At 46.0% G+C, this 22,470-nt stretch overlaps 1 protein-coding gene across 1 annotated transcript in view; it reads right to left on the bottom strand.

Moving 5' to 3' along the window:
* LOC105551559 (aryl hydrocarbon receptor-like) overlaps positions 1-22,470 on the bottom strand; it is a 55,463-nt gene that overhangs the window by 8,908 nt on the left and 24,085 nt on the right. Inside the window, exons 4-9 of the mRNA XM_011996844.1 lie at positions 20,856-20,945; positions 15,324-15,450; positions 11,077-11,219; positions 10,241-10,443; positions 9,198-9,307; positions 8,886-9,027 (exon numbers count right to left, since the gene is read on the bottom strand). Coding sequence (XP_011852234.1) covers positions 8,886-9,027; positions 9,198-9,307; positions 10,241-10,443; positions 11,077-11,219; positions 15,324-15,450; positions 20,856-20,945 — 815 coding nt within the window. The remainder of the gene's footprint in view (positions 1-8,885; positions 9,028-9,197; positions 9,308-10,240; positions 10,444-11,076; positions 11,220-15,323; positions 15,451-20,855; positions 20,946-22,470) is intronic.

Here is a 22,470-nt window from a genome sequence, read left to right as displayed (position 1 = left end):
TTTCAATTTTTTCTCATGTGGAAAAAGTAGGATATGAAACATAGTGTATAATTTCAAATATAAAATTTAAATGTGTCAAAACTTACTTGAAGTAAATGTATTAATATACTGACAACATTTTTTTCTCTGACTAGTAGCATAATAGCTATTTCACTGTTGCAGTGTTTTCATTTTCTAAATTTTCTACAATGAGCATGTATTATTTTTGCACTTGATGAAATAAACACTAACAAAACTATTGATTTATGAACTTCTTGCTTAGTAAATCCAAAGAATAGTAGAGCTTGTAAGAGCCATAGAAAATGTACACTAAAGCCCTCTCAGTTTTGCATGGCAGGAAAGTGAGGCACATTTATAAGGTGGTTTTCTGAGACCAGAGTGGAATAAAGCTCAGAATCCAAGTTATTTGACACAGTTCTGTGATTTTCCCACGATCTAAATATTTCTCAGCAAGGTTTCAGGCTCCAAAGGCAGGAAAGTTTGTTACCTATGGCATATTTTCACATTACTGGATCTCTGATCACTGTTCATAATGTGGCACTAATGGGAATGGTCCAGATAGCTTCTCTTGGCTCATTTGTTTATACAGTTTGAATATTTTTCCCCTCCAAAGCTCATGTTGAAACAATCCCCAGTGTGGCAGTATTGAGAGGTGGGGCCTTTAGGAGGGGATTGGATCATGAGAGCTCTGTCCTTATGAATGGATTAATCCACTAATGGATTAGTGAACTGACAGGTTATCATGGTGGGGGGGCTTGGTGGCCACACTGGAACTCTACAGAGTCCCTACCAGCAAGAAGGCTGTCATCAGATGCGGCCCCTGGACCTTGGACTTCTCAGCCTCCATAAACTGTAAGAAATAAACTCTTCCTCTTTATAAATTAGTGAGTTTCAGGAATTCTGTTAAAAGAAACAGAAAATGGACTAAGACATTCATCATCCCCTACATTTCCCATTTTGACCATCCATTTTATAAAGACATGCCACAGATCCATATGGGGGCTGGGCCATGCTGGTTCACTAGTTGGAAGATAACATTGTGTGGTCTGATATCCTGGCAATGTAAAAATAAATAACAACAATGAAACGTTTTCTGTTAGTATGCACATTACAGTTTACAAAGTATGTTGTAGATTGACAAGACTTCAACGTTGAATCTTGGTCTTCTGGAAGTTAATGACAGACACTTTGCCTCACCCAGAAAGTGTCATGGGAGCTGTTACTAGCCTGCCCTGCCCTGAGATGCGTCTACAGAGTGACAGCTTTGATTCCTTTCCTCTTAAAAGACCACATGGCACAGAATTACAGCAGAAGTGAGGAGGGTAGGTTGAAGGAATGCCATTTCTGAGGAGGCACATTTTTAGTGTAAACCAAAGAGTATATGAGACAGGTCTCAATCAATTTAGAAGTTTATTGTGCCAAGGTTAAGGACATGCACCTAGGAGACAAGTCTCTTCAAAGATGATTTTGAGGGTGTCAGTATTTAAAGGGGAAAAGCAGGCTGGAGGGGAAAGAGGGAGGGTATGGTCATATTACTGAATCCACATGTTGCAAGAGAAAGGAAGCAAGTAGGGGAATAGTCAATATATATTCATCTCCCGCTCAGTAAGATAAGGTGAACTTAGAGTAGCTACTTGTGGAGATATTTAACTTTTTATCTGTAACTATCTACTCAGGAACAAAAGGAAATGCAGCTTCTTGCGTGACTCAGCTTTCAGCTTAATTTTTCCTTTGGCAGAGTGAATTGGGATCCCAGGTTTTTGTTTTCATTCACATTTCATTTCTGCAGCATGCAATGGAAGACAGCAACTTCTGCTGAATATGGTTGATGGAAGATTATAGATTAAGAGTTTGAATTCTGGGGAAATGGAGTCTTGAATTCTTTGCAGTTAGTATTCAGGGCCTCAAGACTTGTAGCCATTTTGGTACAGGCCTAAGAATTTGGCATATTAGTGTAACTGAGTAATAGAGCTTCAAAATACATTAAAAATATTTTTCTTCTTTCTCCCTTTTCTCCTTTTGTTCCCCCCAGTTTCAAGGTGTAACCTTGAAGCAAATTACAGAAGCCTTTTCCTTAGTCTTAAAATATGGCCGTGAAATGCACTTTAAAACTCCACTCCCTTCTCTTTCCCACCTTACACTCCCTTGCCTTGTGCACATTTATCTAACTGAATGCTTGTTAAACTCACACCATGCACACTTACCTAACTATATGTTTGTTAAGAAGTACCAGAGGCTAATTTAAAAAGAAACAAGCATAAACACCCAGCTGTTGAATTCTCTCCTTCTTACAGACTCTCTCAAGATGAATAAACTACCGCCCAATCACTGTCAAGATGGCATCAGCCTGAAGTTCCAGGTGGACCATAACTCAAGACAGGCATTGGGGCAAAACACACATCCATTGAATCCTGCACAACTCCTGCATGCCTCCCATATCAAGGTTCCCTTTTTAAAATCGCTTCCCTCAGCCCAAACTTTTGAAGTGGTTTCTAGAGGCATACACCAGTTGCTTCCCCACTGCTAGCTTTGGAAAATAAAGTCACTTTCCTTTCACTGCACTTGGTCCTTGTCGTTGGCTTTGCAAGCAGTGAGCAGCCGAGCCTGCAGTACAGGAGGAAGAGAATCAGTGAATTCAGAGAATGAAGTTTCCCATTCTGGATGTCAGAGGCATTCGAACCAGAGTGACTCTATCATGAGTGAGGGCGAGGAAAAATGAGGCTTGGACTTGCTGGGCTGCATTTCCAGGAGGTTAGGCATTCCTAGCCTCTACATGTTTATGGTTAAGGGAACAGATTCATAATGTTTACTAAACAGACCCAGACTCAGGAATGTCCCAATATTCCAATATCTTGAGAACAAAGACGTTCCTAATTTTGCTTTAAAGATAATAGTATTGATTCTTGCAAAGTATAGTAATTAAAAAATCAATCCTTTATCACAAACCCTTGTATTAATAGTAGAGCACATCCCCACATTTTGTTATCCTATATGTAAACAAATATTGTACCTAGGGTGGGCATGTTCCTCCTCTTACTTTCAGGAATGCCCTACTCTTTCTATACAGTAGCTTTTCTTTCACCACTCCACTTTCTTAATAAATTTGCTTTCGTTTTGCACTGTGAACTCTCACTGAATTCCTTCTTGTGCGAGACTCAAGAACCCTCTCTTGGGGTCTGGATTGGGAACGCTTTCCTGGCAAACCCCATGGGGATTCTACTGAAGAGACTCTCCACCCAAAGGAAAGTCATCTGCTTGCAACACCAATTGGCCAACTTTGGGTAAGTGGGGTGCGTTTACTTGGGTAGAGGATGGGATTGGGTTAGAGGCTCAATTAGGGGAGTTAGAGTCTCTCCCAAGACAGAGAGGGTTAAAGGCCCCTCTTTAAAAAAGGTAAGTACGCTTGACTGAACCGGCATTTGAGGCCCAACTTAGGAGGTTAGAGTCCTTCCTAAGATTTAGGGGGTTAGAGTAAAGTCCCTCTCAGCTAAGAGTGGGTTTGGTATCACAGGATGTTAACTGTTATGCTCTTAGTATGAGTCTGCCTTTCCCTCTTTGCTGCATGAATCAATTTCTTGTTGGTATCTCTGTTTCACCATCATTTTCAGAAGTCTTCATTTAACTGGTCTTAGGGATTTTAACCTTTCTCTTCTCCTGTGTACCTTCTGATTTCTGCCTGTTGGCTTGTGAAACACTGGGGGAAAGAAGGTGCTGCAGGATTTGGTTTTCTTTGGGTTATTTTAAGATTCTAGCTGCTTAGGCCTCACCCCTAAAATTGCTGATTGAGATCTGGTATTTAACAGCTATGAGCAATATGATTAGATAGGTGCGGTTGTGTTTTGTTGGAAATCAGGGGACTTTTCTCCTTGCTGTTTTGTTCCATTTGCACACTAAAAAACTTCTTTCCTTTCCTGGATCCGGGCAAATTGTCTTTGCTTGTCCAGCCCACGCTGGCACTACTGGCCAGAGGCTGCTTGCTCTGGTCATCCCCATCTAAGTTCTCTTCATTTCCTTTGCCTTATTCAACATTTATTTTGTCAGATCCATGTTGTGGTTAATCTAAGATTCATGGCTCAGCTCATTTATGTTATTTGGATAGTGTGAATAAGAGAATTTGATTTTCAGCAGGCATCCCCTCATTAATGCAGCTGGCCTTAAAAACCTCTCTTATCCTTTTTAGTGGAACTCGGCCAGTAACAATACAATCTCGTAGGTTTGGAACTTTTCTATCAACGTCGCCTGCCTCCTTCTCAGGAACCATGACAGTGATCCCAAAGGACTCACTGCTAGGATGTATTCTTTAACACTGGAACTGTTTAAACTAAATGGGCTTAAGAAGAGAACACTGATATTTCTATGTAATACTTTTTGGCCTCAGTATTAGCTGGAAAAATAAGAGAAATGGCCTCCCACTGGAACTATGGCCTTTAATACTATACTTCCATTTGATTTGTTTTGTAAGAGAGACGAAAATGAGATAAAATACCATATGTTCGAATATTTTGGCTGTTCAGTCGGGATAAAACCCTGCAACAGGCATGTGCATGTTTAATGAGAGGAAATGAAGAAAATGAACTAGACATACTAGATATTAGATGATCCCTTGATACAAGCCCCCAGAGTTCAGTAAGCATTTCTGAAAGGAGCAGAACCTCCTTCTGTCATCTCTGAAGGTTCAGGTGTGTTGACCCTTTCTCCCTCTAGTTGACCTGGAAGTTCTATTGAGACCTCTTTGTCCCCACCTCCTTACCCACCTAGTCCCACTCTATACCCACCACTCCCTGAGGAACCTAGCCTTGTGAGGACTACTCATAGTGGAGCCTCTTATTAACCTCCAAAGGGAAATCTTTGTCCACTTAGAGAGGTGGCAAATGGGGAAGAAGGCACTGTGAAAGTACATATCCCCGACTGGGTGCAGAGGCTCGCGCCTGTAATCCCAGCACTTTGGGAGGCCGGGGCAGGTGGATCACAAGGTCAGGAGATTGAGACCATCCTGGCTAACATGGTGAAATCCCGTCTATACTAAAAATACAAAAAATTAGCTGGGCGTGGCGGCATGTGCCTGTAGTCCCAGCTGCTGGGCAGGTTGAGGCAGGAGAATGGTGTAAACCTGGGAGGTGGAGCTTGCAGTGAGCCAAGATTGCGCCATTGCACTCCAGCCTGGGCAACAGAGGGAGACTCTGTCTCAAAACAAAGCAAAACAAAACAAAACAAAGAAAACAGAAAACCAAAAAACAAACAAACAAACAAACAAAAAAAAAACAAAAAAGAGTACATATCCCCTTTTCTATGTCTGATTTGACTCTATGTAAAAAGAAGTTTGGTCATTTCTCTGAAGATCCAGGAAAACTCATAGACAAGTTTGAGAAATTAACTCTGACTTATAGTTTAACTTGGAAGGATCTGCATGTTCTGTTGTCTTTGTGTTGTACAGTGAAAGAGAAACAATGCATCCTGGGGACAGCTAGGATCCATGCTGATGAGTGAGGACTTAGGGAGGAGAGATCATATGGTCACTTGTTTGTTGGAAGGGATGAAGAAGTGTATGACAAAGCCTGTTAACTATGAAAAGGTTAAGGAAGTTCCTCAGGGTAAAGATAAGAATCCAGCTTTGTTCCAACAATGTTTAGTTGGGGCTACTAGGAAATATATTAACACAGATCCTGACTCAAGGGAAGGATAGACCCTTTGGGGAGTACATTTTATAACCCAGTCTGCCCCTGATAACTGTAAGAAACTACAAAGCACAGCTATGGGTCCCCAGACACCTATAAATCAGCTTTTGAATATGGCATTTTTTGTTTTTAATAACAGGGACAGAACAGGGGAAGCAGAAAGAGCAAAAAGAACCTCCTACAAGGTGTAGCTCTTGGCTGCAGCCTTAAGCTCACCTCCAACATGAGGTTACCCTTTTGGCTCTTGACCTGAACTAGTGAAGCAAAAAGGTGGAAAGCCCAGAGCTGGGCATCTGAGTTACTATGCCTTGGATATTCATCAGTGTGTATACTGTAAGAAAACTGGCCATTGGAAAAGGGAATGCCCAGCATTCCGAAGGGAGCCATTGGCACCCAAACCAATGATGGCCAAAATAGCCAAGCAAGCCCAAGAGTGGTGGGGCCCAAGACGTTCTTACACACCTCCTGTTGGACAACTAGCCACATCTTCAGAGGAGCCTCAGGTAACCCCTAAAGTGAAGGTAAGAATATTAACTTCCTTCTGGATACAGGAGCTGCTTACTCTGTTTTGACCATTATAATGAGCTTCTGTCACCCCAAAAGTGTATGGTCATGGGGTTAGATGGACAAGCTCACCGATGCCACTTTACCTATCCTGTAAGCTGCCCATCAGGGACTTTGGTTTTCTCAGTTGCCTTTCTTATAATGCCTGACTGTTCCACCCCTTTATTGGGAAGGGATTTGTTGATCAGCTGCAAACAGTGGTACCTTTCGGAAATAACAAAGCAGATGAAAGATTGCTCCTTCTCCTTTTCTGTGATAAGGGAGGAAAGTTAATAGGCGACTTATCTAGCTTACCTATTGAAGTAACCCCCCAAGTAAATCCTATAGTATGGGACACTGAGGTTCCAGGCAAAGCATTAAACAGTCCCCTAGTTTGCATCCAACTTAAGCCTGGTGTCCTGTACCCCTGGAAGAGACAATACCCTTTAAAGCTCGAGGCACAAAGAGGGATTGGACCATTAATAGCCAAGTTTTTGCAATTCTGGTTGTTAAGGCCCTGTGAGTCTGCTTGTAATACTCTAGTCTTGCCAGTTGGAAAGCCAAACCGCGACTATAGATTTGTTCAATAGCTTCAGGCTTTCAATGAGGCTATCATTCCCATATATCCTATAGTGCCCAATCCCTATGTGCTGTTAGCCCAGGTCCCTGGGGATGCTGACTGATTTACAATCTTAGATCTTAAAGATGCCATTTTTTTGGCATTCCATTACACCCTGATTCATAATTCATCTTTGCGTTTGAACAGACAGATCCCAAGTTAATTGAGTCATCTGGTTTCTCAGTTAACTTGGACGGTTCTTCCCAGGGAAGGCTCTCAGGCAGAGCCTTCATCTGTTTGGAAATGCATTGGCTAGAAAATTAAGACTATTATAATTGAATAAGGTCACTATTATCCAATATGTGGATGATTTGTTGGTTGCTAGCACAACCAAAAGAGACTCGGAAGAAAACACCATTAAGTTGGTAAATTTTCTGGGAGCTAACGGGTATAGGACCTTGCTGCATAAGGCCCAGGTTTCATCTCAAGAGGTTAAACACTTAGGATATATATCAACCCCTGGCACCTGGGCAATAGCCCCAGCATGAAGGGAAGCTATCCTGGGCATTCCAGAACCCAAAACCAGAAAGCAGCTGCAGGCTTTCCTAGGGCTGGCAGGATTCTGCTGTTTATGGGTGCCTGGATTTGAGCGTATGGCCAAGCCGTTATATGAGGCCCTGAAAGGAGCAGATGTAGATCCTCTTGAATGGGATAGCAATTGTAAACAAGCTTTTAATCCTTTCAAGGAGAAATTTGGATCAGCTCCAGCCCTGGAGATCCCTAATCTTGATAAGCCATTTTTCCTTTATGTGGCTGAAAAACAAGGAACTGCTTTGGGTATCCTTGTCCAGAAGCTGGGAGATATCTCCTTACAAGTGGCATATTTTTGTACAATTAGACCAGGAAGCTTCAGGATGGCCTGGATGCCTCAGGGCAGTTGCAGCAGCTGCTCTTTTGGTAGATGAAGCCAATAAACTGATTTTAAGACAACATGTGGAGGTTTTTAACCCCACATCAAGTACAAGGAATCCTAGAAGCTGAAGGACACCACTGGATGACAGGGGGGTACTTAGTGAAATATTAGGCTTTGTTGCTAGACACTCCTGCTGTAACTCTTAAAGAATGCCAGATTTTGAATCCAGCTACCTATCTGCCTGATCCCACAGGCACTCTAGATCATTCTTGTATATGAGTTATGGAGTAAGTTTATTCCAGCTGGCCAGATTTAAAGGATGAACCTCTAGATAATCCGGAGCTAGAATGGTTTACAGATGGAAGTTGCTTTATGCACCAGGGAAGCAGAAAAGGTGGGCATGCAGTTGTCAGTCAACACCAGGTAATTGAATCTTAGGCCTTATGGCTCAAAAGGTGGAATTAATAGCTCTTATTACAGCCTTGCAATTGGGAAGGGACTTAAGAATTAACATTTACACTGATTTTAGTTATGCCTTTCTTCATGCTCAAGCTGCTATCTGGAAGGAATGGGGACTCTATCTCAAAAAAAAAAAAAAAAAAAAAAAAAAGCCACAGACACTTTCTCCAGTGGCACTCTGCCTCCAAGGCTCTGCACACCAAGCCTGGAAAAAGTGACCCATCCCGCTGGCTCCACATCAGGAAACCACCCGGAGGGTGCACTCTCCCCAGTCTGCAGGAGTACCCGAGGCCGTGAGGGGTTCAGCCTTCCCTCCAATGTCAAACAACTAGACAAGAGGGGCCCTGCGGCCATCGGCTCAGGCCTGGAGGCTACTGAGGGACTTCTGGGGTGGCGGTCTCACGGTGCTCGCCGCCATCAGCCCGCCTTACGTCCGGCTCTCATTTCCGACCCTCAGGACAAGGCCCGGACTAACAGCGCGGCCTGCGGGGCTTCACTTACATCTCGCCTGGCAACGGCCCTTACATGGGAACCTCACTTACGACGGCGACCAGGCCAAGGGATCTTCATGTACTACCGGCCGGCGGAAGCTCACTGGGGACCCGGCTCTCACAGGGAACCGCCAGGGGGCTCCACTTCCGCCAGGGGCTCCACTTCCGCCAGGGGACTCCACTTCCGTCAGGGTGCGCCTCGGAGATGCGACTGTGGCTTCCGCCAGGGCGCGCTGGCCACTTACGTGAGGGCCCGCTGTCGGGCGACGATGCACTCGGGCCGGCCGCCGCGGAACACCAGGCGCGCGTTGGACTGCACCCACAGCCAGCGCCCCTGCTTGGTGAGCAGCCGGAACACCGTGAGCCCGCTCTCGCCCGTCCTCATCACTGCAGGAAGAGAGACGAGGCTCGTGTCCGACGCCGCCGCCCACCACCCGGCTCGGAGCCCTCAGGAGCCGGCCCCGCGGGAGGTGGGGAGGAGCCCCGGGCAGGGTGCAGGGGTCTAGCCCGCCTCCCACGGGGCAGTGTGAGGCCCGCAGGGCGCCTCTGGAACTCACTTCGCACGTGGTTCTCTGCGCAGTACATCATGTCTGCCGCGTGGATGAACTGGTAGCCAGATCCCCTCCTGCAGAGCTCGCTGTCGGTGTAGCCCAGAATCACCTTCCCTCTGTGTAGAGGAGACATCGCACATCCTTTTATTTCAGCCCGGAAGCGGAATGCCGAAGGAATGAAGAGTCACCGCCCCACCCCACGCTTTGCACAGCTCCCCCCAGTTGTCATTCACAGTTCTCACCGAGCCAAGGAGGAACCTTAGGGTCCCCTCTGGAAACCCAGGTCTGGGAAGGGCACCCCTCCCCCCATCAGCACGGCTGGGGCGAGAACTTTAAGGGGCTGCCACACTGAAAAGATTGTGGTGTCCTCTCGGACACTTCTGCCACACATGCAGTTTCAGAATTCTGCTTTAAGCCTGTTTTTATTTGCCTGTGGTGTAGAGCAAGCGTTCTGGTCGTGGAGTAAAGAGAATCCCTGAAACTGTACACAAAATTGTGCTTGTGGGAGAACAATTGGAATTTCTGTTAAGAAGTTCCACAGCTTTCATCAAACGGGTGACCATTATCTTAGCAGAAAAGGTAAACCTTGCAAGTCATACTACTTGCTCTTAAGCCAGTGTTTTCTAGACTATGTTCTAAGAAACACTGATATTGTTGCATGTTAGTTGATGGTCGCCCAAGAAGGCTTCCATTGTTAAATAAGTTTGAAAACAAAAAAAATGAATCGAACTAATTAGATTTCTTCCTAGTGGGACTTCTTGGGGCTTTGCTATGAACTGTTAATGGAAGTCTCCAAGAAGGAGACAAACTTTTCCCAAGATTTACTCTCCGTATCACACTCTCACTCAAATGCCGTATCTTACATGGAAGATTTGGTACATTGTCTCTATAAACACAGCATATTTTCTACTGACTCATTTCACGAAACCTATTTGGACAGGACTAGGTAATTATTCGTGCTTTGCTTTGGTTCTAGGCTCAGGATTTGCGCCATAACTAGTCTTGAAGCACTACTCTAAGAGTCATGATTTTCAGTCAGAGGGATATACCTGGAATCACAGGCTATAGGTGTGAAATCCAATTTGTGTTTTGTTTGGAAAATAAATGTTTTGTTTTGGAGCTCCAGGATGGTGAGAGGCTGACGAGGTGTTGCAGTGGCAAACAGGGTAAGGTGAGGAGACAAGAAGGTGCCGTCTTCTGACTTAGTGTTCTGCCCAGGGAGGAATTTGAGATGGCCCTGGAAATTCAATTCCTGGAAAAAGAAAACCACAAACATAATGAGCACAGAAGGTAAGAGGATGTTAAGTAGCTAAAACTGTATAGAACTTGCCCCCTTATGGAATTCAGAGGAGTCCAGTATCCTGCTGGGAGCCAAACAGGCAGAGCTCTCCTTGAACCCCCAACATAGCACAGGTGTTTGCAGGCCTAGAATCTAATTCTTCTGGCCTGCCCAGCAGGCACTCATCATTTTTCATGGCTCCTCAGCCCTCCCTCAGGGCCCTGCCCCATACAGCCCTTTTCCCAAAGCTGCAGAGCATAGTGTTAGTTAAGCTGTGAGGGGATATACAATTCCAGGTGATGGTGAAGAAGATGAATGTTAACATCCTGAGTTCACCAGGGACTCCGCATGTAGGGCTGTACCAGAGGTAACAGGTGTATCTGAATCCTAAGTAAACATATCCCAAGTCTTAACTAGGCAGAGGAAGTTTCAAAAGACAACTGCATCTTCAACAGGCTGACCCTCTGAAATGTTAGTGAGCTGAAGGCCTGAGGACCCTTCCTGGGGTGGTGAGGAGGCTAGGCCCAACCCTTGGGCAGTGTTCCACCTGAGCAGACTTACATACTGGTTTTGCGAGTCCTGACCCTGTAAAGACAATATGTTTACCAGAAACCCAGAAGAATTGTCCAGCAGGCAGCGGAACCGACAGACAAAGCTTCTCTCCAGGTAGGAAGGGTCTTCCAAGGGCAGATGCTGAACGCTGGCAGGAGGGGTGCCACTAAGTGGGAGGGAACTCTCTCCGGGCAGAGCTGGAAGGACAGAGACACACACTGAGGAGACTCCACCAGTGCAGCCATCATCACAGAGGTGAAATACTATAGCTGTGGAAGCAGCTGGTGGGTCAAAAAATGGGTCACAAGCCCTGTGGCCAAGTGAACTGTGACCTTCACTTGGCTGGATGACTTTGATCAGCCACTCAGGTTGCATTTCTCACACATCACATGATGCTAGTAGTCCTTCCTGCCTGCCTTCCTTCGCCATGTCATGAGGACCAAGATAAAAATGGGATGATGCACTGTAACATATATATCCATCCATTGGTTACCCTGTTGGCTCCACTGTTGAGCTATAGCATAGAGCCAACCACTTGTCATCCCCTTCACCTCTACTGTGCTGGTCAGTTTCCTTGTCATGAGATGACGAGAACATTATGGTGAACCTGGACCCAGACTGGAGCCTCACTTGTTTTGTGACTCTGGTTAGGTTATTTAACCTCTCTATGGGCCTCAGTTTTCTCATCTGACTTAATAAGGTTGCTAGGAGAATTAGACAACTTTACATACGTAAAGCACTTGGAATAGTACCTAGTACATTATAACCTCTATAAGACTTGGCTGTTACTATCATTTTTTTTCTTGTCTTAACTTTGCCATTGCATTCTAACTGGTATCCCTGCATCCACCCTTGCACCCTACCATCTGTCCTTCACTCAGCTGCCATAGCGACATAAAATATGTCACATCATGTCATTTATCTGCTTAGAACTCTCCAGTTACTTCCCACCTGAGAGTCTTCATAGTGGCCTGAGAGGCTAACCTAATATGCACTCTCAACCCTGCAATCTCTTACCAGTCTTCCCTTCACTTTGTGACCTCCCTGCACTCCTTGGTATTCCATAGCTATGCTAAGTGCACTTCTGCCTTAGGGCCTTCGCGCCCTTGCCAGTCCTTCCACCTGCATTGCTCTCCCCCAATTTATCCATACCTCTTTATTTTTAATTGACAAGTAAAATATGTATATATTTATGGTGTAAAACTTTTGATATATGTATACATTGTAGAATGGCTAAAGGAAGCTATTTAACATATGCATTACCTCACATACTTATTTTTGTGGCTATCCATACCTCTTCAAATGATAGTGTGCCCATCCGGTAACGTTTCTCTTTCCTTAATTTAGTTTCTTCTTGGCACTTCCCCACCAGAAACATTACATATTTATTCATGTCTTTATTTTTGGCCCCCTTACCCCATTGAAATTTAAGATCCATCAGAATAGGTACTTGGTCTATTTTTCTCTCTACTCTGTGCCTAGAACATAGCCTGGCACATAATAGGTGCTCAGTAAACATTAAATGGAAAACTGAACCAAGTGTGGTAGAAGTGATAATTTTCTCCTTCTCATTTTCTAGAGTGAATGTCAGTTACTGCTACTTCAGCAGGAAAAGAAAACATTAGGCACAGAAAAGTGACTGGATAGTCTCTCTTACCAGGAAAAAAACACTTTTGTGGAGAATGCTACTTTCATCTTTTTTGGAGTGCTGATTCAGCCTCCTCTCTTTCCCATCTGAGGAATTTGTAGAGAAGTCCTCTCAGAGAGTAATAAGAGGAAAGTCAAATTCTTGGGGTTAAAAATGAAAGTCTCATTTATGCCTCATTAGAAAGTCAAGGATGCAAAACCCAAATTGTTTTGCTACAATTCTCAACATGACAAGTCTGATTATATGTACACCGATGGTTCTCCCTGTGTCACATAAAAATTTAATTCATCTAGACTCAAGTTTTGTGGAAGAATAAGATGAAAGCAAGATGAAGGGAAGAATTTAATCAGAGTCTGGTAAGTTTTACTACTGTTTCTTCTTAATCTGATTTAATAAGGCCCCTAGCACAGTGCCTGGCATGTGGTAGACCCTCAGTAAATGTTGGAACATATACACGTGTGCATAAAGTGTACATCAACTGGAATTTGGGTTAGATGGAGTGGTCTTTAGATGTTTTCTGGCATGTTTATAGCACTGTGATGAAGGTTTTACTTGTATTTCGAGGACTTGTCATGCACACATAGACATGGAGGTAGATTACTGCGTAGTTTCTGCGACTGTGGCAGCATAAGGGTATAAAAGGAATTAAAAATGTGAAATTTTATGTAAAATTTCAGAATATTCACTGTTAAGGACGTAATTCAAACTTGCTGCTATCAGGATGTGTGCAAAATCCTGCAAATTGTGACATTCACAAATGTATTTTGACTATGGTTTAAAATCCAGGAAACTCTTCTTAAATGGGGATGAAAATTCCAATTGGGGTGGAAAAAAGAATGAAAGATTCCAGGGAAGTGAAATCAAGGATTATAATAGTACATTGTAAATTTACCTTAGGGCTTGCTGCCTCAGAGTATATTTATATCTTACATATAAAATAAGGCATAAATAAAAGTGATAGTATTTCGTACTTGACTTCAAAGTGCTAGGAATGAAGTGAGATAATTTGGAGTATTGTTGACCTCACTATCTTTTGAACAAATGCCAGAACTGTTAGGGCATAGCTATCAATTTATTTAACAGAAAACCTGTTGAGTTATTACTAACAGTGTTTTAAGTTTTCTCAAATATTTTAGATTTATGTATAAAAATATAGTTGGAACACAAAGTTACTAGTTTCTTTGAGAAAGAAATGAATAAACATAAGGAACCACTAAGTTAGACACAGTAACAATGTAGGACCTAGTGAGGGGTGAGGATACTGGACTGTTGGTGTTGTGTCTTGGCCTTAGACTGCTTGGGTGGCAAAGATCCCCACTCTGCTCCGATGTTTTGTTTCTAGAACTCTAACACAAAGGAGTTGGAGTAGATGCCCACTCCACTCCCACAGCCCAGGCTGGACTTCAGACCTCTGTTCCTTCCCCTCAGACCCCTGACCAGTCAATGTGGACAGGGTGGGACACAGAATGAGTCATCACACAGAGGTGCAAAGCTCAATGCTGAGGATAAGGATCCTGACTGACTTCAAGGAGCTGAAAATCTGATGGGGGGTGAGGAGGAAGAAAGTAAAGATCTATTTTGTGATAAGTAACCACCCAGTTGACCTTAGGCTGGTTGAGAGAGTCTTGTGTGGAACTTCTAGAGACGAAGCAGCTTTGGAGAAAGACGGATTAAAATTTTCACACTAGCCAAAGTTGATCTGAATTAAAGCCAAGTCTGCAGAAGTCACACAACTATACTTATAGTGAGCGTTGTAAGTTCATTTTTGTTTAATATTTTAGACTCCCTACCATGAAAAGGACATCGTTAGTGTGCAGATACTGGCCCATGGCTTCATTATCTTTCTTCGTCAGACCTCCAGTTTTGAGTATTCTTTTCTGATCATCATTCGCAACAAAACAGCGAAGAGCCTTTCCTTCCGTCCCGTGTGGGTGCATTAAATGCACTCTAAATCCCTGGAGAAGGGACCTGTGTCTGTGCTTACAAAATGGCATTTACCTGTAAATAACAATATTGCCTGTTGGTGAGTGTCTGTGGTTTCCCACCAGCCAAAGGAGTAACACACATCTAGGGCATAATGGCCACCCACCTGTGTGCTCATCAGATACACAGATGTGAGACTCTTGGCCACCTGAACGCGATTTAGGGGATGCAGGGCATTTCCTCCAGTGTGAGTCCTGCCAGATGGACCCATATGGGCAGCCTCAATCTCCTCATCTGCACATTCATTCATTCATTCAAGCAACTAATATTTACTGAGTCACTGTGTGTCAGGTACTCTGCTAGGCACTGAGGATATATCAGTAAACAAGACATCAAAAATCCCTTCCTGCATCGTATTGGTAGTAAAAACAACAGAAATTCATGCCACATGTATGTTTTCCAGTTAACAGAGGACCAGATGAGTTCAGAGATATGAGAGATTCTAAAAGATGCAGAGTCCTGTGTCAGCGCATACTACTTCATTCTTGGTTCATCTCGTCGTCAAGGACATGGAACTGAGCCAGTGTTGTTACGCTTTCTGAAATAGACCCTCCAGCTGAGAATGTCCAGCTCCCTAGTCTACTTTCCTTCTCATGGACTTCAAGGGTTGAAACATAGGTACAGGGTTGATTTCATTTCCACCCCCGTTTCCTCTGAGATGGTGACTTACGGCTGGTGTCCGGATCTGCTTCTCTGCTGACTGATGCTGTGTCTGGAGGCCAGCGTAACTGGCTCTGGAACATGGCTCTGTCCTCCTTGTGGATCAGCTCGAACACACTCTGGTAGATGACATCTGACTACAAAGACCAAGGGACAGAGTCATACTCCTAAAGATTTCTTTCTTTTTTTTTTTTTTTAATTTTTTTATTTTTTGAGACGGAGTCTCGCTCTGTCCCCCAGGCTGGAGTGCAGTGGCCGGATCTCAACTCACTGCAAGCTCTGCCTCCCGGGTTCCCGCCATTCTCCTGCCTCAGCCTCCCGAGTAGCTGGGACTACAGGCGCCCGCCACCTTGCCCGGCTAGTTTTTTGTGTTTTTTAGTAGAGACGGGGTTTCACCGTGTTAGCCAGGATGGTCTAGATTTCCTGACCTCGTGATCCGCCCATCTCGGCCTCCCAAAGTGTTGGGATTACAAGCTTGAGCCACTGCGCCTGGCCTCACTGAGTTTCTTTAAGATCATTATTTTGAAATCCATTTTAGACATTTCTAGATTTACTTTTCTTCAAGCTCTATTACTGGATAATTATTGTGTGTCTTTAGAGGGGTCAGTTTTCTTGCTTTTTAATGCATCTTGTGTCCCTACATTGATATCTGTGCATCTGGTATAACAGTTGCTTCTTCGAATTTTATAGAGTAGCTTGGGGGGAGACTTTTTTCTGTAGATGTATCTATGGTATCATTTGGGTAGGACACATTGGCTTTGGTTCTGGTTGGGCATGGTAGCATAATCTCTATATTTCTTTGGCTGCAATCAATGTCAGTGGTGTCTATGAGTTCCTTAGTGGCTTACAAAGGTTGTTTCTGAAGGCTGTGGCAAGGCTTTACTGGTGGTGGGGATGCTAGTGGACCAGACCTCTGGGTCCTGGTGGGCACTGGTAGTGGTAGTGGTCAACTTTGGGTGGGCCATTCCTTGGGCTCCTGGGTGATGAGTGCAGGCACGTGACAGCTCCACTGTTAGAGTGGACAGGATTGCTGGTGGTGGTGATAGTGGGCCCCAGAAAGACCAGTTCTGGGCCCCCCGGGTGGTGCATGTGGGTGCTAGTTGTCGTGGTGGTGGGCCCTGAGCAGCCCATGTGGACACCAGCTATGGTGGCAGCTGGCCCTAGGCAGGCTAGTCCTTGGGCCCCTTGGCTGTTGCACAGGTGCTGGCTATGGTGGCAGTGAGCCCCAGAAGGGGTGGTCCTTGAACCCCAGATAGTGTGCATGGGAGCTGGTGGTGGCAGTGGTGGGCCTGGATGAGTCAGTTCTTGGGCCCCCTGGTGGCCCATGCTGGCACCAGTGGTTCTGACAGCAGGCCCTAGGTGGTCCAGTCCTCAGCCCCCAGGTGGTACGCATGGGTGTGCAGTAGGCCCACTGCTGGACATTGTGGGATGGCTGCGGGTGGCGGCAGCCTTGAGCAGATGGCTCTGAGGCTTTGGGGATTGCCTTCTTGGCTCTGTATGAACTGAGAGTAGCCCTTCTGATGTGCTGGACTGCCTGTTCCCCAGTGTGTAGGGTGCTGATAGGTTCAGGTGCCACGGATGTGGCCCACCTCTGCGTCTAGCTAGGATTGCAACACTGCAGCCCTCTGGGCGGATACAGGGGGATGTTAGTGGGGCCTGTGATGTGGAGATGCAGAGGCTACTGGGCTCCAGGGCAGGATGTGGTCTGGTAGTGGCTCTACTCTCAAAATGGTGCTGGGTTATAGCAGCTCGGGTTCCAGGGGTAGGTGGGACCCAGAATGAATTCCTTCTCTGGAACGATGCTGTTGTGTGGACTCCAAGCAGCTCCCTATACTAGGCTAAGGGCCTGTGAGGGTTGAGGGGCTTTCCTGTAGCTAGGATTGCCAATATCTGTGGTGGGAATGCAGACTGCTGTGGATCTCCTGCTTACCTTTTCCTGGCAATGGACAATCCCTCCTTTGTCTGAGCCCATCCCAGCTGGGTGCTTTACTTACCTCTCCATGCTGCTGTTTTGAGTTTCTGCGCCTCAGAGGGTCATTGTCACTTTCCTGCTGAATTCCATTGTTCTCCCTTAGGTATTTTATTCAGTATGTGATTATCTTCTTGCTGTTTTGGTCTTTCTTTGTGGAGGAGGTGAGTGGTGAGTGCCTGTAGTCAGCCAACTTGATGATATCTCCTATTGCTATAGAATTTTAATAAATCCTTTCCACTGCATGGCATTCTTGGTGTATAAGGTGCTTGCGTATGCATTGCTGTTATTCAGTCTGCACAACAGTACTGTGAGGTGTGGAATATCTTCCCTCAGTGGTGGTAGTTAAAATGCAGATTTCCAGCTGCAGGGAGTATAGCTAAGTCACGCCCTCAGCTGCTGCACTCTGAAATGCTGTGGCTTTAAGACAAGCATGGTCCTGGTAGACACAGGACTTCTCTATGGGAACTCTGGCTTGAGGGCTCCCCTTTGGCCTTGTCAAACTTCCTTAGAGCTGTACTACAGTCTAAGACTTTCCCATGTAACCTTCCTCTTCCATCCCTCCTTCCTTCACAAGGGCCAGATCTGCACTTCTCAGGACTCAGGATTTCACACCCTAGTGAGGACCCCAGAAAATGGGGCAAACTCATTGCTGGGGTAGCTGCTAGAGTTCTGGGAAAAGCCAACGATTGGCAACATGGTAGTACCTGAGTTGTCCTGGCAGATGGCAGAAGAAGGAATAAAGGGGCTGAGAGAAAGGTGTGTGCTGGAATAAATGCATTTTATGACTCCAGAAGACCCATCAGAAATTATAGTTCCATGGGAGGGCCCAAGAGCCACACCACTTTCCAAGGCCATCAGGAGTGCAACGGGAAGGATACCAGCGTCACTGTGAGGTCTGGTGGCAGGCAGCTCTTCTGTGCAGGTCAGCACTTTGGCAGGAGAAGCAGCCACAGAGTTGGGCTCATTAATATCCATAGAGACAGTGGAGCCCTAAAGTAATAGAGGCCAGGTGGTGGCACTTGCCCAGCAGAAGCCAGCAGGCTGCAATTACAGTGACAACTGGCAAGGCTGAGGCACAGCCAAGAGGCTTGGCCCATAGAGAGTGGTGGAGGTGGTTAACAGAGAGCGGGGCCCCTAGGGGCAGAAGAGATGGCAGCCAGCAATAATGCTGCTTAACAGAAAAAGAGCCAGCATGGACGTTAGAAGGCTGAGGGCTTTTGCCTCAGTGAAAAGTGGCAATTTCTTGCTCAGTTTTGAATCTGAGACAATTTCCAGACCTGTAATTCATTGACTGAAGATCTGGCAGGGTCCCTAGGAGTAAGAGCACTGAAATACCATGGCAAGACATTCACTCAGGTGACCACACCTTCTGTCCAACAGATGAAAATGTCTGGATATTCTCCTTCCCCCCACTGTACGGTCACCTGAGTAATATCTGCAGGTGCATTTAGGGAATCCTCACAGTACATAGCTGCCACTGTAGCTACTCTGCCTACTGCCCATCGTGCTAGTTCTGGGGCAGCCAGTGATGGAGGTGGGCTCATGCCACGTGGCCCAGTCATCCTGTCTGCTTGGCTGAGTAGTGCCTTTTCTACGGGGGCTTCTTTCTGTGAACACTGATGAGTGAAACAAAAATCTTCACCCTTGGCACCCACTCTCATACATTCAGCAACATGCCCTATTTCAGACATCGTTGTCTCTGATCATCCTGCTTTTTCCTTCCAGGCCCCAACATGACAGACAGACCACTGGCCACTGCTGAAGAATCTAGATACATTTGCATTGTGGCTCACATCTCCCTCCACATGAGGCTGACGACCAGGTGCTCTGCTCTCACTTCTGTCCCTTCAAAGCCGGCAGCCTTCTTTCACTTTGGAGGAGACCTGACCACTGGACCCTGAAAAATTTCCCCAAAGTGCAGCTCTCTGCATTTTAATAGGCTCATCTCCCTCCCACAGGGGCAACCATGTCTCAAGGCCTGCCCTCCCTAATCTCCTCTTGCTCCTCCTGCCCAATCAGCATATCATTGTCACTGTAAATGGTCAGTGTCATTCGTATGGTATGTCCGGGTCTCCTCAGATTGTGTGAGGACACAGGGGAAGGGTTAACATGGCCTTGAAGCGAATGTTTAAATGAATATTTTCTGTCCCACATGAACATGGTTTTTTTCGGATTTCTCTCTTTTTAAACTGTAATGGGAAAGAATACATTTGCCAAATCACTGGCCACATACCATGCACCTGAGGGCCTGTTAATCTGTTTGAGCAGTGATAGTATGTTCTGCTCACAGCTGAAATCAGGCCCACGGTTTGGTTACATCTAAGCAGTCTAAAGTGATCACTGGGAACCTTCCGTTTCTTTGGGGCCCACACGGGGGAATCCAGTGGAAACACTGTGGGTCCAGGAACTCTGCGTTGTTTAGGCTTTCATGATGGCCTGCTTTCTGCCACCTCCCTGGGCATGACTTACTATCTTGGTTTCAGAGATTCCCCTTGGCTTTGTCCACTATGATGCTTCTGACTCCACAGGCCAAGGATCCAGTGTGGAAGTCAGTCCAACTGTCAGTCAACTATATTGATCCCAATGATAAGTGCGGGGAATAGGTCGGTGACCACTGGCTGGGTCCAGGGACTCCGTGGGTTTGTGTTGGCCAGACTGTAGCTGGCATTTCATTTATTTTCTGGCCCCCAGCAGCCCCCACCCTGATGTGGGGGCCACAATGACGCTTTGAGTGTCTGTGCTCAGACCCACAGGAATGAACATTTGGGTCACACCCAGGGGAGCCATCAGCACATGCTGACGTGAGGCTGAGGGTAGGTGGGTTCAGAACAGGGGTTGGGGAGGGAAAGTTTGCTACCCCGAGATCTGATTGGGGGCTGCAGTTTGCCCCACTAACCTCTCCTTTTTGGGCTTCCCTCAGGAAGAGAGACTCACGGGAACCAAGGAGGGAGGAGCTGCTCCGCACACCCACAGGGAGAACTCGCTCTCAGTCGCGGAAATGTGCCCTAGGCTCTGACTGCGGCGCTCGTGCCTACTACACCTCATGGCTCCACCACCGTGTTCAGGGCCATGATCCTGCAGTGTCCCCAGCCAGTGACTGAGTGTGGCAGGGACACCAAGGCCGGCCTGTTCCCAGGGGACTCTGATCGCCTCTGATGGGCAATTCGGGATTAAGAACCTCCCATCAGCCTTGCCGAATTCTCTTAGAACTTCCAGCCGTACACATTTCTCCTCTGTCTCCTGCGCAAGGGCCAGACCTGCGTGGAAGTGTGGCAGCTCCCCTGTCCGCAGCTGCCTTCCCTTGTTCTGTTCCTCGGAAGATGCTCCCTGAGGAATCTCGCTCATCTCATCGTGTGCGGCATCTGCTTCTTAAAGGACCTGGCCTAACATGCCCTCCAACAGGTGAGGAAGCCGGCATGTCGGGGAGGTTCATTTCCAAGACATACAGAGCATGTGCAGGAGGGACTGAGACTTCCCTTATAGCCCCTCAGAGACCAGGCTGCATATGGCCCATGGCCCTGTCCCATCCCCAACTCACTGACTTCCCTGAAATGAAACAAAACTGCTCACTTGATGAAATCCCAGGTAGTCCTGGACTGTGGGAGAGACGTAAAAGATGTAGCCATCCTCTGTGACTGCCATGAGGAAGCCGTTGAGGGCCTGGGGAGAGGCAGAGAAGAGAGTGCGTTCAGACTGGTTCATTAATTTGTCTCGCTTCTGGGCATGTGGAGCTCCTGAAGGCCCCGGTGCAGGCCCTGGGTGTTTCTGTGGAACTACTTTGGCATTGACTGCCACCTATCCTGGGCTGTCCCTTCCAAAAGCAGGGCCCAGAGCACCCTCAGAAAACTGGGGAGGGTGGGGAGTGAAGGCTGTCCATCTCTTACAGAGGATGACAGGAAGCCTTACTTTACCTCAGATGGGTTTGAGGGAGCCCCGAACTGAGAGCATCTGAGGTTCTGTGAGGCGGTAGAGAAAAAAAGGTTTGTGTTTCTATATGGTTAGGAATTCTGGGAAAATCAGAGTGAAACTTGGGACCTGGGCTAAAAGAGCAGCAAGCTGCAGAAGTTAATTCACAACTATAGCTTGTGAGAACTCCAAAGAGATTTCTGGCTCTGGTGGTATTTGTTATTTCATTTTTTTTTTTTCTTTTTTAAGAGATGGGGTCTGGCTCTGCTGCCCAGGCTGCAGTGCAGGGGCGTGATCCTAGCTCACTGTACCCTCAAACTCCTGGCCTCAGGGACCGTCCTGCCTTTGGTCTCCCAAAGTGCCGGGACTACAGGCTTGTTTACATTTCAAGGGAGGCTGAGACCCAGGAACATGGAGACATCCTGGGTTATAAATCTGGAGACAGACGGTCTTATCTTTCCCTTGGGAAGACCTATTTACATTCTAAATGGTTAAAGTAATAACTCAGGATCCTTTTCAAGGTTTTTCTCCTTCCTTTCAGTAGGGGAGGGAGAAAATATGTATATGAATGCCCAAATTTATATTTCTGCATTTCCTGCAGGCTTGATGAGTAGGATAACCTCTGCTTTCATTGCACTGTCTAGAGGTAAGGAATTGGGGCACAAGAGAACCAAACAGTTCTTGTTTGGTTATAAGTAAATAATCCTTGTTTGCTTGTCAGTAAATAATAATCTGCTCTCCTCTTATGTGTACGTTCAGGGTTATGGAAACAAATGAAGACCAACCAAATGAAAAAAGCAAAGGCTATTTCTTCAGAGCTTTCTAGAGTAAGGGAGTCAGCCACTGTCACTTTTTGCATTTTGGCAAAGACTTCAATGTAGGCAGAGGAGTGGGAAGTTTTATAGAGTAAAAAAAGGAAAGGTTTCAGGGGTGCACTGATTACAGGCTGCTCGCCGGGGAAGCTGTGGAATCATGAGCTCACTGGAAATGGGCTTCCTGTGTAGCAGCGTAGGCTGCACATTTGGCTTTCTCTGGTTGGTTCTAAGTTGGAAGCAGGGGCAAAAATCAGGGAAGCTGTCAGTTATTAATGAAGTCCTGGCCATTTGGGGCCAGTTGTTGTAGAAGTTATTGTTTAGCTTCCTGGTTTGTTATTGGAGATGGTCTTACCTCCTGTAAATCTGACTTACAGCAGGCTGGCCTTCTGGGCTGTTTGTTCATTGTAGACAAGGGACTGGTTTCCTGTGCAGGCTGTGGGTCAGAGTTCTGTTTTTATATATGG

The sequence above is a fragment of the Mandrillus leucophaeus genome, unplaced genomic scaffold (assembly GCF_000951045.1).
Source record: "Mandrillus leucophaeus isolate KB7577 unplaced genomic scaffold, Mleu.le_1.0 Scaffold526, whole genome shotgun sequence".
NCBI lineage: Eukaryota > Metazoa > Chordata > Mammalia > Primates > Cercopithecidae > Mandrillus > Mandrillus leucophaeus.
This window is presented reverse-complemented; position numbering and strand designations above follow the sequence as displayed.